The sequence below is a fragment of the Dacryopinax primogenitus genome, assembly GCF_000292625.1.
Source record: "Dacryopinax primogenitus strain DJM-731 SS1 chromosome Unknown DACRYscaffold_5, whole genome shotgun sequence".
Lineage (NCBI taxonomy): Eukaryota > Fungi > Basidiomycota > Dacrymycetes > Dacrymycetales > Dacrymycetaceae > Dacryopinax > Dacryopinax primogenitus.
The window spans coordinates 967,458-983,672 of NW_024467202.1; the positions used below are offsets into that span (position 1 = coordinate 967,458).

A 16,215-nucleotide genomic window follows, 5' to 3' on the forward strand; every position below is an offset into this window, starting at 1 on the left:
GCAGGAAACTATGCAGTTGGGCTCGGCCTGGTGAGGAAGGGTGAACGCTGTAGGGAGACCGACATGCTTGACATTCCTACGCTGCTTACTGGAGGTTGGCACTGCCTGAGGGAAACAGCAGGGCAGCAGAAGCGGTCTAATGACCTAAGCACGCCTACTTCTCCGACCCGCACCTCATCCCGCCGCACCTCTAAATCCGAGTCCAATCACCGACGTATACCCCGCCCTCATATGCCCATTATGGCACCCACAACAACCCATGCTGCACAGCACAGCTGGGTTTGGCGCCGGACCCTGCTTCCGTATTGTTAGCTTAGGTAAGCGATGATGACCTTAGGCGACGATCATTCGGAGCCAAGCTCGGTCGGTTGTATGCTTTTCGTGGTCATGGACGGGCTGCGGTAGTATGAAGTTGTGCTTCTAGGACGGGGGAATGTTGGGAGTGGCTGACTACGTTACTGATAAGGAGGAGGGCGAAGAAACGTATTTAAGCCTGTCTGAGATGCGTGGCTGGATATCTCATCAACCTCAGAAAACTCGAATCGAAACCGACCTCTTCCGCTGAACACATAAAGCATAACCACACTTACAACCATGTCTGCTACGAACACGCCTGTTGTTTTCGTTGACGGCGCGAATGGATTCATTGGCACGACCGTGATCCTCGAAGCCCTCAAGCAGGGATATCACGTCAAGGCAGCTGTGGTACGTTCGTCTATCCCTCGAGTGGATGTAGCTCATCTGTTCGCAGCGCCGTCAGGAAAGCGCAGACGCGTTTGGCAAGAAGTACCCCGAGCACGGGTCCAAGATCGACTGGGTGTTCATCCCTGATTTCTCTGACCAGGAGGCTGTGGCCGCCGCGCTCAAAGGGGTGACGTACGTCATGCACGTCGCCTCGCCCTTCCGGTTCGACTTTACCGACAACGAGAAGGAAGTCCTTATTCCCGCGAGGGAGAACACGCTCTCGATCCTGCGCGCTGCGGCCAAGAACCCGGAGGTGAAGCGCGTCGTGATCACTTCGAGCTTTGCGGCGGTGTGCGACTTGCTCAAGGGTATGTGGCCGGAGAAGACGTACTCGGAGCAAGACTGGAACCCGGCCACGTGGAACGAGGCTGTCAGATCCGACATCCCTCCCTTCGTGTACTGCGCGAGCAAGGGGTTTGCTGAGCGCGCGGCTTGGGAGTACATGGACCAGGAGAAGCCTGGTTTCGCCTTGACGACTTTCTGCCCGCCTATGGTCTTTGGGCCTCCTCAGCAGCCTATCAAGTCGATGAAGAGTTTGAACGAGTCGGTGGACCAGCTCTGGCGGCTCTTCAGTGGTACGGAGAAGGAAGTCCCCTTTACCAACTTCCCTGGGTTCATCGATGTTCGTGATCTGTGAGTACCCACCCCGCAGTGTGCCACTCCGAGTTCCTGACTTTTGCATCAGGGCGCACCTGCACCTCGCCTCCCTCACCAACGACAAGGCTAGGGACAAGCGTTACCTCGTCGTCGGAGGCCACTATTCCTTCGACGAAGCGGTGGTCGTTGCGCGCGAAGCGTTCCCCAACCAGGCAGCCCGCATGACGCCCTCGACTGGCAAGCCCGCCCCAGAGCACTACAAACTGGACGTGTCCAAGGCCGAAGCTGACTTTGACATCAAGTGGACGCCATTCAAGAAGACGATTGTCGATACTGCCGAGGTGCTGTTCAAGACTGAGGCTTTGCTTGCTTCTGCTTGAACGGTGCGTCTCTAGCTCCCTTTTTAAGAAACATCAAGCCAAGCCCCAAATGGGCTTTTGGTAAAGGCTTTCCATGTTTTCTCCAATCGCGTGAATACCCTTGTACACGTAGATAGTGCAAGCAGTTGTCATGCAGAACTCGGGCCTGTCCAATGGGGCGTGCGGTTTCGTCCTCAGTTGATATTCCAGATTCGCGGACCGTGAGAACTGAGTCCAAGTTAAAAGCACTGTGAGAATGGGAACATCCAACGTTGTGCAACTCGAAGTAGTTGTATACAATCAAGAGAAGATTACAGCCGCCCAATGAATGCTCCCGAACATTGCCAAGCGGAATCTTCCCCTGACGTCGTATTTACTGCGGCCGCGGCACCGCACCACGACGGCGTTCCGACTTTCCGGGACGAAAGTTCACACTCAACCCCTTGCCTCTGTATACCACAATGTCGACCGAAGAGGGCACGTCAACACCAACAGAAACGCACCCTGTCGAGGCTTCCGATAACGAGGAGGAGAATCCATGGTCGTCGTCCTCCGCAGAAGCACCCGACTCGTCAGAGGCTCGGGCAGTCGACGGGGCCCCTGAGCCACCGCTCGAGATCGCCGACGAACCGGAACCGTCGCACCCCAAGCCACTCGAGCAATCCACGTTGGACGAATTCGATCCACTGGCAGATACGGCGGCAGACGCATGGAGACATGCAGAGGGCCATCTGCCAGTTGGAGTGGAGGCGTCAGCATCTGGGCCAGAGATCCGGTTTACGCAAGAACCCGATACGACTCTGGACGAACCACCTCAGAGCAGGGCACAAGCCCAGACACCATTATCAGGCGTTTCTACCGACTTTCCGCATTCCCCTTCGTCCCCTCCGGGTGTGCCATCCCCTACAACGCTCGCCTCTCTGGCTCAGCCGTTACGGCGAGCATCTCAACATGAACTCGGGGAGACAGAGGCTTCTTCATCTCAACAGACAAATGGCAATGCCATGGACACCTCTGGACCAAAAGTAACACCGCCATTTGACTTCCAAAAGTTCTTGGACCAAATGAAGTCGAAGAGCGCTGAACCCGTTGCAAAGTACCTGCGAAGGTGGGTTTCGATCGTGATTCTGATGCGGCTCGAGCTCATCTATCTCCAGTTTCTTGCACAACTTCCAGAAGAGGACGTTCCCCGTCACCGATCAGGTTAAGCTCATACACGACTTTCTTGCAGTAAGTGGCGGTCGCTCCGTATCCCGAACATTTCCTGATTTATTCTTAGTTCATTGCAGCGCGAATGAGTGAGTGCGAGGTCTGGAAGAACCTTCCGGTGGAACAGTTTGACAATGCCACCGAGGCGATGGAGAAGCTTGTCATGAATCGCCTATACCATCTGTGCGCTCTATCACAGTTGTTGAGGAACTGTAGGCTAACATGACACCAGAGCATTTACCCCTGCAATCGATCGTAACATATATCCTATCACGACTGACGACCTGGAACGAGATCATGTACTTTCACAGCGTATAAGGCTGTTCGAGTGGGTCACGGAGGAGCATCTGGATATACCTACAGGAGAGGGCAGCAAGGGATTCATAATGTTCGCTGAGCAGGGTGCGTGACACGGTCTAACTATCATCGCCGTGTCTCATTGTTCGGTAGAACTGCTCAAGATCAACCACTACAAGGCGCCGCGTGACAAGCTGATCTGTATCCTCAATTGTTGCAAAGTCATCTTTGGTGAGTCAGCCCACTTACGCATCGGCGAGCCGTCTAACGTTGTCTGCAGGTCTTATCCGACATTTGAACCGGGAAGAGGGTGCCGATGCCTTCATACCCATACTGATCTATGTGGTACTTCAAGCGAACCCAGATCATCTGCTCTCGAACGTCGAGTACGTAAAGGGGAATCCTGCCAATGCATTGTGTTCTGACATGTTGTCCAGATACATAAGTCGGTTCCGGTCAGCAACCAAACTGCAGAGCGAAGCTGGATATTATCTATCGAGCTTGATGGGTGCGGTCTCGTTTATTGAGACGATGGATCATACGTCACTCTCCAATATCTCACAAGAGGAATTTGAGGCGTAAGACTTGAAACTCTGAGCGATCTCCTCCCGCTCTAACAGTGTCATCAGGAATGTCGAGGAAGCCGTTACCCGATTATCGCCCTCATCATCGCCGGGTCCAATGACACCTCAAAGAGCCAGGCCACCAGCGCCGGAAGTGACGACAGCTGAAGTCACTGCCTCTGCCGCTGCAGGTGAAGAGTCAGCCAGACCACTGCTTCTGCCCACAACACTAGCAGAAGACACGAAGAAGTTCTTCCAACGGACCGGCGATTTTGCACAGCAGACAATCAGCAAACCGCTAAATGCGATTGGGAGGATATTCTCCGAGGCTCTGGAAGAGCCACCCGGAGTAGTAGGACGTGCACTGGATGCTGCATCCAACTGGGTGCAACCTAATCCTGTTACGCCTGCTCCCCCACCAAAAGATCAGAGCGCGCCTCTCCCTGCACCGTACAAACCTCGTGTACGACAATCACCGTCACGGCCGAATTCTGGTGCGTCTACGCCCATAGGTACCCCCACACGCGTAGGTGGCACCCTCCAGCCGTTTCCTTCGCCGCTCGGGATACCCCCTGTCAGCACACCTCGAACTGCTACGCCCGATCATGACGGAGACGAGGCGTTCGACTTCGCGGCATTGAGTGCTGAGATCGACAGAGCGCATGACGCGGCGCAGGCATCAGGCAGAGACACACTATTGCAGATCTTCCCAGGTCTGGATGGTGAACTTGCAGACGTGGTGCTCGAGGCGACTAACGGAGATTTGGGGCTGAGCATCGACAAGCTGCTTGAGATGGGCGTGGGATCATGAGTTGACGTGATGGTGATGGTGTACCTGAGATGATATGAGAATGATACCCGCATTACTGACATGCTACTCAATACCTATAATTAAATAGAAAAAAGCGGAAGGGATACTGGTTGGGTTGTTACTGGAAGTTCATTCTGCTCCGCATTACAACCATGTGGCTTGATGATGATGATATTGTGGTAAAAACGGAGCCAAACCGCGTTCCAACAACTCCTAGGCACACACGCGTGAGTCGATCGGCATTCAACATCTACAACCACATACGTGTTACGCGATGTCTGCCACCAGTGTTTCTGTGTTTGTCTCTTCTCCTGATACGCATTCGGAGCGGAAATTCGACTTGCACACAACCATCGGGCAGCTTAAGGTGCATTTATTCCTTCCCCCGAGCGGCCTGCGCTTACGTTCGGCTAGACTAGGCTTGAGCATATCACCGGCATCACGCCCACCTCGCAAAAGCTCGTCCTCTCCCGCACTGAAGATGGACAACAGATCCGCGTACTGGACGACGACTCACGTCCTCTGGGGTTCTATTCTCCCGCCGACTTCCAGACGATCCAGGTGCGCTGGTCGGAGTTACGCAGCACGGAGTTCGAGCGAACTGAGGGGTAGGTCGTAGACTTGAACCCCATGGGTCCGGCAGGCATGTACAGCGATGTTTCTCAGGTATGTGAGATCGTATACTGAGGAAACGATCAAGCTAACTGATGATTAGGTTGAGAAGTTCGAACTTTCGGATGAGCAATATGCGAAGCGAGATGGTACGTGTATGCGCAGTTTTCTCGATCCAAGTGGCTCGCCTTGCGATGAACTACAGTTCTGATATGAGTGGCTAGAATCGTTGCTCAAATTCAAACAAGCCAACAAGTTTGGACGATTCGCCGACGAGCATCAGCAAGCCTCCGCACCAGCTGCCTCCACTGCATCCTATCCAGACATCAAGGTGGGTGCCCGATGCGAGGTAGAAAGCGAAGAAGAGGGCTTGCAGAAGCGAGGAACTGTACGCTTCTTCGGATCGACAGCTTTTGGCAAGGGTACTGGCTTGTGGGTTGGCGTGGAATACGACGAGCCGATGGGGAAGAATGACGGGAGGTGCGCGATTTCTTCATTTTCTTTGAAGATTCTTTCTCAAATGGATGTATTGGCAGTGTGCAGGGCCATCGATATTTCACATGTCCAACAAACCACGGTGCCTTTGTTCGGCCTGAAAGGGTGACTGTTGGTGACTTTCCCCCAATCACATTGATAGACGAAGACGAGGAAATTTAATTCTCAGTGTTGCTGTTCGTAGTTATCTGTAGTTATTGCAGCTGGGTGAGATTAATTGTAAATGATTGATCACATGTAAACATTTGGTGATGAATAGGGGTGCCAGCCGTAAAGTTGTTCGATTGGACGCGAGACCCCGACCCAGTTGCCCCGGAGGAATCCGACCTTCCGAGCTTCTGGCTGTTTCTGTAGCTACGTGGGCGAACCGAGAGTCTTCGGTTGCTATCGGTCCGATTGTAATTGTTCTTCATAGGACAATTGTCATCATACGGCTAACAACAATATACGCTGTAATACATGCCAAGGCAAGCCGATGTTGCTGACGGAACATGATTGCCTGATATGTGTGTGGCTGTTGAATCAGACCACATTTCGCTGGGCGAAAATAACGCTCAGGGGACACGGCATCCGCGTCTGGAACAACCGGGGGCTCGGCCGTATGTTGGGTAGTCCCTCCAGTTGGGAAATCTCCTAAAGCGTTTCCGTCTGTCTTTCCCCCCTTCACTTCCGCGCTCCTCCGGCTTTACCCCGTGGGTCTCAACTCGAACATCTCCCTTTCCCTCCCCTTTTCTCATTCATCTGCGCGTCTCAACCCTCGGTAGTCACTTTTAGACTCCGCTCACTCGTGCAACTCCCCTCTCTTTCTTCAACCACCATCTCCCTCCCTCTCCTCCGTCCAGCCACTTCCTCTTTTCCCAGTTTTTCTCTCCCATCCCTCCCTCCAGGATGGCAAACAAAGAAAAGAATCCGGAAGGGGAAATTCGGGCTGTCAACGGTGACAAGCTCAGAATCAATGGTATTTCTCAACGTCTCACATGACCGTTTTCATCTCACAAATCACACGTCGTGTTCTTCAGACCATGTATACTATGCTCCACCATGGCGGGATCGTATTCAACCGTACACGATCGCTCGCATCATGGAATGGCTCCCTGACGAAGGTTCTCCGAAGGGTTCCAAGATCACTCGTGCTCGCCTCAACATATATTATCGTGCCAACGAGTGCGTTTTCTCGCTTCGTATCTTCTTACCTCATCTCATTTCCTTAGGCCCTGGACTAGGAATGTCGCTGACTCGCGCGCGTTACAAGCCACTATGTGCACGGATAAGGTTCCTCTTAATTATCTGAGGGGCAAATGTCATGTCTCGCATAAGGATAAGATTAATAACTTCAACGAATGGCGCAAGACAGAAGACTGTTTCTACTATGCACGATTCTATGACCCGTACGTTAAGCAAGACTACGAAATCATTCTTTCTTCCGAAGTCACCAACAGTAAGCGTGCTTTTCAATTCAATGTTGCACCTCCTCAAACCACTGAATTGCGGTACATCAGTCCCCGATAATATCAAGAGTATCCTCACGTATCGCTACGACCTTATACTAACAGAAAAGGATTTCATACCCAATTTGACTGATGAGCTGCGAATATGCTCTGTCTGCGAAAAATGGACACCGCCGTAAGACCTTCCTTTATGTATTGTGTTAATATTTCCTAATGTTAATCAGTGACGACTCGGTACGTTGCGACCGCTGTAGCAAGTATTTCCACACAGGTTGTCCCGATCCACCCGTCGAGAACAAGCCGAACAAGAAAGGATGGGCGTGGTTCTGTGGCCCATGCAGTAAGGATCACCGAGAGGAGGTCGCACAGCTCGGTGCCCAAAATGCAAACCGTGTCGCCAAGGGCAAGCCTGGAAAGGCCATTGCTAAGACTCAGAAAGCGAAACAAGATGAGCGAGCAAAGGCAAAGCAATCATCCTCGTTCAATGGCGGCGGTGCGGCATCTACCAAGTATTGGAAAAAATGGCCGTATCGCTATTTCGGGTACGGATATCTCGGATAATCCGTGGTCTCGTAAAAATCCTCACACAACCTCTAAATATAGGAGTTACACGACGGCTGAGGATGTTCTCGATCCCGATGATATGATATATGCTATCGCTCGTCCACGTATGGGACCGAAATATCAGGCAACCTCAATACCTCATGTTGGCCAATTCCAGTACAATGGTACAGGGTGTTCGGTTTGTGGCAGTGCTATTTGACCATCTAATGTTACTTCTAGATACCGATCTCGAGGAACGAGGAGCCTTCAAAACCGTACAGGCAATGGCTTGCGTCACAGCTGGCGATATTGAATCAGGACAGCGTCGGTTTCTCCCACTTAAGAGCTCCTTCCGTCACTGATCTTCGGTCTTAGTGGACCTCATCATGACTTCAGTTCTGAACAGCGAGAAGCCTCTCCCCGCTCATCCCTATTCGGTTGCTGTACTCGACGAAGTTCTCAGGACTATCACCTTCGCAAGTCCCTGGAAGGCACTGGCGTTCGAGCATATATTTCATCGTGACACCACCATGGCATATCCAGTGCGTTTTCCTCCGCATGCCATCATTCAACGACGCTGACGTGACTGTTTCAACTTAGTGGAAAGACGATGATGTTCGATTATATGATACGCCATGGACAGCAGAAGAGCGTTTGTTGTTCGAGAAGGCCCTGCAGGATGGTATCGACCAGCATGGTCAACCCGGCGACCTCAAGATAGCGCAGGAATACGTCACCACAAAGACACGTGCAGAGATCGTCCGTTATTACACTCTCTGGAAGAAGTGCGTCTCGCATATCTCACACGACATTCTAGCTGACATATTTGTGCAGCGAGTTGATGGGCGACAAACTCAAAGAAGCTCAGTCTGGGGCACACAAGGAAGCCCATAAGAGCTTCCTCGGTCAACCTGCGATCCTCACCTCTGCAGCTGCTGACGCACCCGCCGACTACGACAGCGACGCCGGTTCAGACGCTGACATACCCCGAGGGATCAAGCCTGTTTGTTCGGTATGCAAAAGCCGGACATCCGAGAAGTGGTGGAAAGGGCCAAGTGTGCTCCCTGGCGACCATTTGTTGTGTAACAGCTGCTCTGCAAGCTGGCGCAAGTACAATGATCCGCGAGTCCAGCGTGCCATTGAGGAAGGACAGAGCAGGGCGGCGTCTGACAGAAATGAGGGTGAACGACAAGCGGGTCGAAGAGTAAAGGTAGGCAGTGACTTGCAACGAACGGCCATCATTCTCACATTATGATGCCAGGCTGCGGCAAGCAAACCTGCCAGCCCCGCGCCTGGAAAGAATGGCACTCCGCCATCTAAAGCGGTCACCAAGCCCGCCATACCAAGATTCTGTGTCTGTTGCAAGACCACGGGACCGGCGGATACTATTGCACGGTGTCAATACTGCCTCCTTACCGTTCATCCAGGTACGTTCTATTTAGATCCCCCTCCTGGGTTGAGACTAATTATGGTTTAGCTTGCGGTGGTTTCCCACCAGAAGAGTTCGTTGAACCCTGGACTTGCGATATTTGCGCGAACGAGAAATCACCTGAATCTCGCATCACGTATCACTGTCTGCTTTGTCCTATTCCAGATGCGAAGCGCCGACAGACCCTGGAATCGACACCCGAGCCTACATACTGCCGCGCTATGAAACCAACAGAAGGCAGAGGATGGGTGCATATTATGTGCTCGATCTTCACGCCTGAAGTGTACTTCACGGATGCGAAACACATGAAGCTCGTTGAGGGTGTGTCCATGGTCCCGCAGAGCCGGTGGAGAGCAGTACGTAGCTCCCAGTTCAGCTGGTGCAATACTAACAGGCGATTCAGACCTGCGCTGTATGCAATATTTCTGGACATGGGGCATGTGTCAAGTGTGCCGACTGCAGCAACGAGTTCCATCTTTCTTGTGCATGGTTAGCCGGATGCACTTTCGGCTTCGAGATTCAGCCGGTACGTCTTATATTGCAATTGAATTTCCTATCACTAAAATGAAGGTATGTAGATCAAAGTAAGCCGACGAGATCAGCACCCAGTTGTTAGTTTCAAGAAGGAAACCGGTGCCATGAATGCTCTCGTGTGGTGTGGTGCACATGATATGTCGGGTCGCACGATTTACTCGTTGGGTGAGGTTGACCCTAAAACTGGCCTGGTATGGTTTTGATAATCTCACCTTTCGAGCCGTAATTGACCCCAGAACAGACCGCGCTGCAAGTGTTCTGCAAGACCTACAAGCAAATACCTCTCGATACTTTTGCTTTGCTCAGGAAGGCACAACGACTTGATGCCCTGATGGGGCACAAGGGGGACATGGGTAGTCCGTGGATCACTCCTAAGATTAGCAAATGTCGTCGCTGCGGTTCTACCAACTCGCCCTTCTACTATCCTGATCTACCGGAAATCAAGACTGATGAGGACATGGATGTCGATGAGGTGGAAACCGAGGAGAACCTGTTGTGTCATTCCTGTTACTCCAAGAAGATCAAAGCTCCCGAGAGGTCAGAAATGGGTGATGATTGGGAAGAATCGTCGTCGGACTACGACGATGAAGTGTGGTGACCGAGACTTCATTTCCATCTCATCTCAATTTCACGCATTGTTGTGCGATCTGCATTTCTTGTATTACACTACATTGTACGGAATACTATTTTACATTGCGGCGGAACACTCGGTTCAATACAATATTGGCTAAATAAGGTCATCTAGGCACACGCTTATAAAATAGGATATAAGCCGGTTTGGCGACTATTTCTCGTCCTTCGGCATTTGACAGACGACTGTCATCACAATATACCCAAGATCCTTTCGATGCAATGAATGCGGTATCTGTTCGGGAAGAATCAGAAACAGGATCTAATATGGAACGTGAATCAGGCGCACAATGTCCACTGGTGAGACTTCCGAAATGATTCGTCACAGCGTACAGCTCGTATCTGTAGGGCGGAATTTGCGAGCGCGGGTCATCCAACTTGATTGGACTCGACTGTGAGAAGCCCTTGTCAACTCCAGGAGGCAACGGCGAAGGCATATAATTTGTCAAATCCAGATCTTTGAGCGGAAAGTCGACCAAGGTCTCCAGCTTGTCTACGAAGGGCCCTTTGTACGAGAAGCGCTTGAGATGAATCAGAAGAACCGGCGGCAGACGGGAGATGGACAATTGTTTCGTGGCCTTGCGCAGCGCCATGCAATGGGGGCACTTCCAAGCATCTCCTTTCTCCATGATCTCTTCCTTGACGAAGGCATCCATGCACTGCTGCAGCGTGACTTTGCTCATACCCCGTCCAGTGGGAATTGGCAAAGAGAGATACATGAATGCGTTATACGTCGTGGATGTCTGCGCTCATGTGTTGAGCGGTTGCAAACATGCGGAACACAGAGAAGGACAGACCTTGTGGCACGTCATACACTCCAATTTATTCCGGAATTGGCCCTGAAAGTAGTCCACGACAAGACTGTCATCTCGCCTCTGGTATCGCTGCCATTCTTGTTCCCCAGCGATCTGTTGTGGCAATCTCTCAAGTTCCGCCTCATGCTCGGGTGTAGGGTCATCGTTTGCCGGCTTCTGCAGAATTCGATTGAGATCTTCATGAAGACCATCCAGCAGGAAGCTGATGAACTCTTGCGCATCGTGCTGGTCTCCGCCTGCGAATGACGGTGCATAGTGGCAAACACTCCTCTGCAAAAACATTGACCCTTAGTCGATCACTAGCACGAACGAAACATGTACATACCCTGAAATTAGTCGGGTCCAGATAGGTAAAATTTGCCTGCCACATCTCCTGAACCATTTTGGCAAACGCGCCCGCCAACTGTCCACGAGTTCCCAATGGATTGACGGTATTGACCGCCCTCTGCCACCGGTTCTCTAAGAAGAACCGCGCAAAAGGCACTGTGGCACTCAGACACTGCAGCGGTGCGTTCATATAACATGTGTTGCCCAGATTCTTGAGCCCAGAGGTGCTGATCGCTTGACCCTGCCAGTATTGGACTGGCCAGTCCGATTGAATACGGGGAACGGGAATGAGAGCTGTGCCAAGGTATCCGTTCGCGATCGGTTTCGACGGCTGCACCGGCTGAGGCGACAACACATTCGACGCTTGGTAGTCTTGGATGTACTGCGCACCTGGTCGCGGTTGTGGTAGTGGTCGAAAGTCCTGCCGTTCCATGGAAGACGACGCAGCTGCTGGCGGAGGCTGGATGATAGGCGCCGAATGGACGTTAAGTTGCGGGTAGTCGATAATTGGCCGAGCGGTTGTGATCGCACCTGGAGCGCCGGAGTAAGAGAACTGGGACAGCTCAGCATAATCCGATCTTCGCCTTGACATTGAAAGGGGGGGAGGGGCTGACGCAGCAGGGGGAGAAGGAAGCTGCGTGCCTTCGGGGACTGTCGCTGTGGAGCGATACAAGCCAGCGATTGAGGCAGCGCCAGAGGGGTTATTGTAGAAAGACTGGTATGACGGTGTATAGCCAATGGGGGATGTGATGGGAGACGCAATCGCAGTGGTATCATACGTCGGCGGCTCCGCCTCGCGGTACATGTTCGACAGACGAACGTTGCCCGGACTGCGCGAAAGCGCAGGTTTCCTCGCGAGAGGTCCATTTCCTTCAGAAGGTGATGTTGGCTGTGGTGGTGTCCTACCACGGGAATGAGCACAGAATGCCCTTTAGGTGAGCGAGCAGACACATACCAAATCCGATTAGATAGCTGATCCAACGAACTCCTCCCTCTCTCTTCCCTCAAAGCTTCCACTCTCTCTCTATGTGGCTCCGCTCTCCTCTCCTCAATAGCAGGTAGTCTGCCATTGGTCACCGCACGGGCGACCTGTCGCCCTTCCAGTCCCTCATCTTTCAGCTGGGCTCTCCATGCCCTCATCCCCCCAACAAGCACAATAGGCGGTCTATCGAGTTTCTTCTGGTCTGCAAACTCGTTTTCCCATATGACGCTCACAATTTTTTGCATCAGCCTGCTCTGTGCCAGGTTCATGGAGGACTCATCGACCATCACAACCATAGAGTATTTGGCTCGTTCTTGGAAAGCTGCCGCTTCTTCTGGGGGATTGATGGAGAGCGCGGACTCGATGGAAAATGAGGTGAGCGATGGACGCTCAATAAGGCTGGGTTCAAGCTGCACCTTCGCAGATCGGCTCGATGGAGGAATCGCAATGTGACAGTCAAGATATTCACCCTGATCTCGAATATCGAGAATGAGGATCGGATACCGATCATCCCGCAGGTAGTTGAGCAGTTCCTTGGGGTTGATAGACGTGGGGATGCCACCGGTGGGGCGAGAGCGTATGGACGAAGCAGATGGGGAACGGCCATGCGTCGGCCCATTCGAGCCGGAGAAGTGCGGTGAGAGCGGTTTGGGAGGTATGGGCGGAGGCGCTGTTCGGCCCCTGGATGACTCGGGCCGTAATGGCGGTTTGGAGATGCTTTCCGAGGGACGGGGGGATGGAACTGAGGGTAACCCAGGTACATTGGACCGCGTTGACGGCAACGTGGGGAACTGAGCTTCTATTTCAGACAGCGTTGGGAAGGTCTCATCAAACCCGGTGTCGGTCCGGATGGGCGGCGTTGCATGTGTGCTGCTAGGTCGAGAGCTGGGCGCGGAAGACAATATAGGTGCAGAGGGGAGGAGGCTGGGAATGTCGGATAAGCGAGAATGACCGGACGATCCAGTGTGATCAGGTAACGATGGAGGTGGGGAAATGGGGGAGGTCAACGTTCTGCCGTAATCCCGCGAGATGCGTTTTCCGTTTGTCAGTGGCGGGCCTCCGAGATGCGACCCTTCAGTGACTGAGGTATCTACACCGTGCTGGCGTAAGAGTGATAGGCGGTCTGCTATTGAACGGGGCCGCTGATCAGGTGTAGATGGGAAAGAAGGTGCCGAGCTTGAAGACGGTGGTGATACAGGCAAGGTGAACGGCAATGGTGTACCGGGCATGATCCTGTCGCATCCCGTGTCAACTATCGTGCAGAAAAGAGAGGGTATTACATACGGTGTATCTCGACGATCTACTCTGTCGGCCTTTTGTTGGTCAATCTGCTTTAGCCGCTCAGAGAGCTTTTGGGTTCGGTCTGCTACCGTTTCACGAAATTGCTGTCCCAGCGTCAACGTCACTTCAGTTAATGACAGAAAGGAACGTACACTATCATATGCCCTTAGGGCCACTAATAACGGATCGTGCACCGGGTCTGTTTTCTGCGCCTTCTTGTAGTCACGGTGGTTGATGACGAGGCTGAGGATCCTGGTATTACACATGATTGAGTCAGAATTTCGTGAAAAGTGAGGAATGTACGTACTGGGAACACTTCATGTAGGTCACATAAGCTTCAGACAAGCTGCCCTCTGCTTCCTCCTCGTTTCCTACGAGTGCCATCTTCTTCACTGAATTGAGGAGTGTCATGGCGGGGTACTGGCTATAATTCTCCCTTGCAATCTCATCTCTCGCCTTCTCCCTCAATGAAGACAGATACGTCCCCCCGCTCGAGTGTGTCATTGTGGTCGTCATGCTGGTCATGGTGTACGTTCGGCGCAGACGATAGATGCCAGTGGATCGACCGAAGCTGTGCGCGCGCAGTCGCCAATGGCAGGGAAAGTTAGAACATGAAAGCAGCAGGTTGTCGTGTGCCCACAAAAGTATATGCAAGTTAGGAAGTATGAGGTATATCTGATAGATATCTGAGAGGGGAGAAGGAGACGATGGTATGGTTGCGGCGCTGCTAGACTGCTGTGAATGGTGCGCTCATGTCGTTGGATTCTTCTGGAATGCTTCCGTCAGCTACCCCGACCCATGCGCTGTTTGCTGGTCACTTTCGACCCTCTTTCCGCAGCAAGTTGACTCAATTCGACACAACTATTACGAGGGGGAAAACGTGCAAGTCGTATGCCTGATAATTGATCATCTCAAAAGGAAGCAAGTGCATCTCCTACTACAGGATCCACTAGGGCGCCTTCAAAGATTGACCGCAGCTTGGTAAGGGACCAAGAGGCCTAAGTGATCACGTTATGAACCTCAACATGTACACTCAATGCAGATTCTGTCCCTTTTTCTACCCCTTTGTTCAACAGAACATTGTTCATGTTGACAGAAATTGCAGAGGACGTGAGAGGAGACGCCATCACAGGGGTATAATGCATTCTCGCCACTTCGCGGGGCAGGTTGGACAAACGGAGGTCCTCTGGATGGCGTGAAGGTGTCCTAGCACATCAGATGAGCATGATAATCTGTGATCCCATCAGATGATCTAGCATATACGTACCCAGTGCCGCTGGATAGCTGACCCAACGGGTTCCACTCTCTCGTCTCCCTTTCGTCTGCCGCGCTTCCCACACGCAGCTCAGCATCCATCTGCCATCTCGCCCGGATAACATACGGGCCCCTTTCCAGTCCGTCCTCTCTCAGCAAGGCCTTCCACGCCCTCATCCCCCCTTCCAAGATACGCACGGATCTGCTAAACCCCCTTGGTTTGCACCCCTCATTTTCCGCGATCAGGCTCGCAGTTTTCTGCATGTACTTGCTCTGCCCCACATTTGTCAATGACTCATTGACCATCACTATCATCGACATCGAATACTTCGGCGAGGCCGCAGTCTCGTCCGACGGCTTCTAAGCCAAGGCGGACTCGACACATGCCGAAGCAAGCCAATGACGATTGAATATCTGAGGCCCGAGGTGCTCCCTCGCACCCCGGCTGGGGGACGGAATTCGGATTCTGATATTGCGAATTGATTCGTCGTCCCGGATGTTGAGAATGAGAATCGTATACCGGGAGTCGCGCAGGTTGTTATATAGCTGCAAGGGGCCAATGGGTCGAGCCGAGAGCATGATCGGAGAGTACACGTTGAGGTGCGGCATAGACCCACGGCGGGTAGCAAGACGTGACACGATTGAGACTTCCAGATTGGGTGACCGATAGAAAGGCCTATTGACAGGTGAAGCCGGCGACGTCGAGTGTGTGTTGGCAACTTCCACTCTAGGTCGCGGTACTGGCGAGTTATAGACAGCTGAAGTGAACACGCAAAGTGACTCCGAGACGGGTTCGAGATAGGATGTACTGGGTACAACTGGCGACGTCAAGTATGAGTATAACGGGGGATGGTAGACAGGAAGAGGATAGACGTCAAGCTGCTCAGACAATCTTGATACATCAGTGGAATCAGAGAAAGATGATGGTGGATAAATCGATGACGTCCTCAGCTTGCCACCGATCCCAGTGGGATTATAACGGCACTCCGCTGGTAGTAAGGGCCGGGACTCAGGTACGCCCAGTCAGATATTCTCGCCAACCCGGATCTGAGGAGCCTTGCAGGAAATAATGCACTGGGTAGACAGCACATACTGGAAAGACTGGGAGGACGAACGGCTGCGAGGACATCGATGTTGAAGTACTGACATCGATACAGGCTCCAGTGGGTATGAAAGAGCAGCTTTATAGAGGACAAAGAGATCCGTCGCCGCCGTATTGCAGGCATGCTCACACATCGTGTTGATGAGCATCATGTCGAGGCACGCTGTGCTCAAGACGGCGCCT

General features: G+C 52.5%; 6 protein-coding genes across 6 annotated transcripts; 4 read left to right on the top strand and 2 right to left on the bottom strand.

Moving 5' to 3' along the window:
- Positions 1 to 594: 594 nt before the first annotated feature.
- DACRYDRAFT_105927 (NADP-binding protein) lies at positions 595 to 1,721 on the top strand (the record flags this gene model as incomplete). Its single annotated transcript, XM_040768169.1, has 3 exons — positions 595 to 705; positions 752 to 1,377; positions 1,430 to 1,721. The coding sequence occupies 3 exons, from the start codon at positions 595 to 597 to the stop codon at positions 1,719 to 1,721; spliced, it is 1,029 nt and encodes a 342-aa protein (XP_040630666.1).
- A 429-nt stretch (positions 1,722 to 2,150) lies between these two features.
- Positions 2,151 to 4,666, top strand: DACRYDRAFT_21223 (uncharacterized protein). The gene is made up of 8 exons (XM_040772299.1): positions 2,151 to 2,808; positions 2,858 to 2,930; positions 2,980 to 3,092; positions 3,142 to 3,311; positions 3,360 to 3,437; positions 3,487 to 3,592; positions 3,644 to 3,784; positions 3,836 to 4,666. The coding sequence occupies exons 1-8, from the start codon at positions 2,162 to 2,164 to the stop codon at positions 4,578 to 4,580; spliced, it is 2,073 nt and encodes a 690-aa protein (XP_040630667.1). The 5' UTR covers positions 2,151 to 2,161; the 3' UTR covers positions 4,581 to 4,666.
- Positions 4,667 to 4,854: 188 nt separating this feature from the next.
- DACRYDRAFT_49590 (uncharacterized protein) lies at positions 4,855 to 5,849 on the top strand (the record flags this gene model as incomplete). The annotated part of the gene is made up of 6 exons (XM_040774914.1): positions 4,855 to 4,947; positions 4,995 to 5,141; positions 5,193 to 5,246; positions 5,296 to 5,341; positions 5,417 to 5,672; positions 5,729 to 5,849. 6 exons carry the CDS (start codon positions 4,855 to 4,857, stop codon positions 5,847 to 5,849), a joined length of 717 nt encoding a protein of 238 aa, XP_040630668.1.
- Positions 5,850 to 6,482: 633 nt separating this feature from the next.
- DACRYDRAFT_115099 (uncharacterized protein) lies at positions 6,483 to 10,239 on the top strand (the record flags this gene model as incomplete). Its single annotated transcript, XM_040769937.1, has 15 exons — positions 6,483 to 6,645; positions 6,707 to 6,851; positions 6,899 to 7,125; positions 7,187 to 7,310; positions 7,360 to 7,677; positions 7,739 to 7,863; positions 7,919 to 8,002; positions 8,054 to 8,220; positions 8,279 to 8,463; positions 8,513 to 8,888; positions 8,940 to 9,105; positions 9,156 to 9,463; positions 9,511 to 9,633; positions 9,686 to 9,832; positions 9,883 to 10,239. The coding sequence occupies exons 1-15, from the start codon at positions 6,576 to 6,578 to the stop codon at positions 10,237 to 10,239; spliced, it is 2,922 nt and encodes a 973-aa protein (XP_040630669.1). The 5' UTR covers positions 6,483 to 6,575.
- Positions 10,240 to 10,378: 139 nt separating this feature from the next.
- Positions 10,379 to 11,846, bottom strand: DACRYDRAFT_49606 (cysteine proteinase; the record flags this gene model as incomplete). Its single annotated transcript, XM_040774916.1, has 4 exons — positions 10,379 to 10,506; positions 10,561 to 11,014; positions 11,069 to 11,356; positions 11,412 to 11,846. The coding sequence occupies 4 exons, from the start codon at positions 11,844 to 11,846 to the stop codon at positions 10,379 to 10,381; spliced, it is 1,305 nt and encodes a 434-aa protein (XP_040630670.1).
- Positions 11,847 to 14,674: 2,828 nt separating this feature from the next.
- On the bottom strand, positions 14,675 to 15,251 carry DACRYDRAFT_105932 (uncharacterized protein; the record flags this gene model as incomplete). The annotated part of the gene is made up of 2 exons (XM_040768170.1): positions 14,675 to 14,882; positions 14,944 to 15,251. 2 exons carry the CDS (start codon positions 15,249 to 15,251, stop codon positions 14,675 to 14,677), a joined length of 516 nt encoding a protein of 171 aa, XP_040630671.1.
- Between the last annotated feature and the right edge of the window lie 964 nt (positions 15,252 to 16,215).

Coding starts and splice junctions, on each gene's coding strand:
- DACRYDRAFT_21223 (XM_040772299.1), top strand. CDS start 2,162: ATGTCGACCGAAGAGGGCACGTCAACACCAACAGAAACGCACCCTGTC. Junction 2,809..2,857: donor GTTGCAAAGTACCTGCGAAG/GTGGGTTTCGAT, acceptor ATCTATCTCCAG/TTTCTTGCACAACTTCCAGA. Junction 3,785..3,835: donor TCACAAGAGGAATTTGAGGC/GTAAGACTTGAA, acceptor CAGTGTCATCAG/GAATGTCGAGGAAGCCGTTA.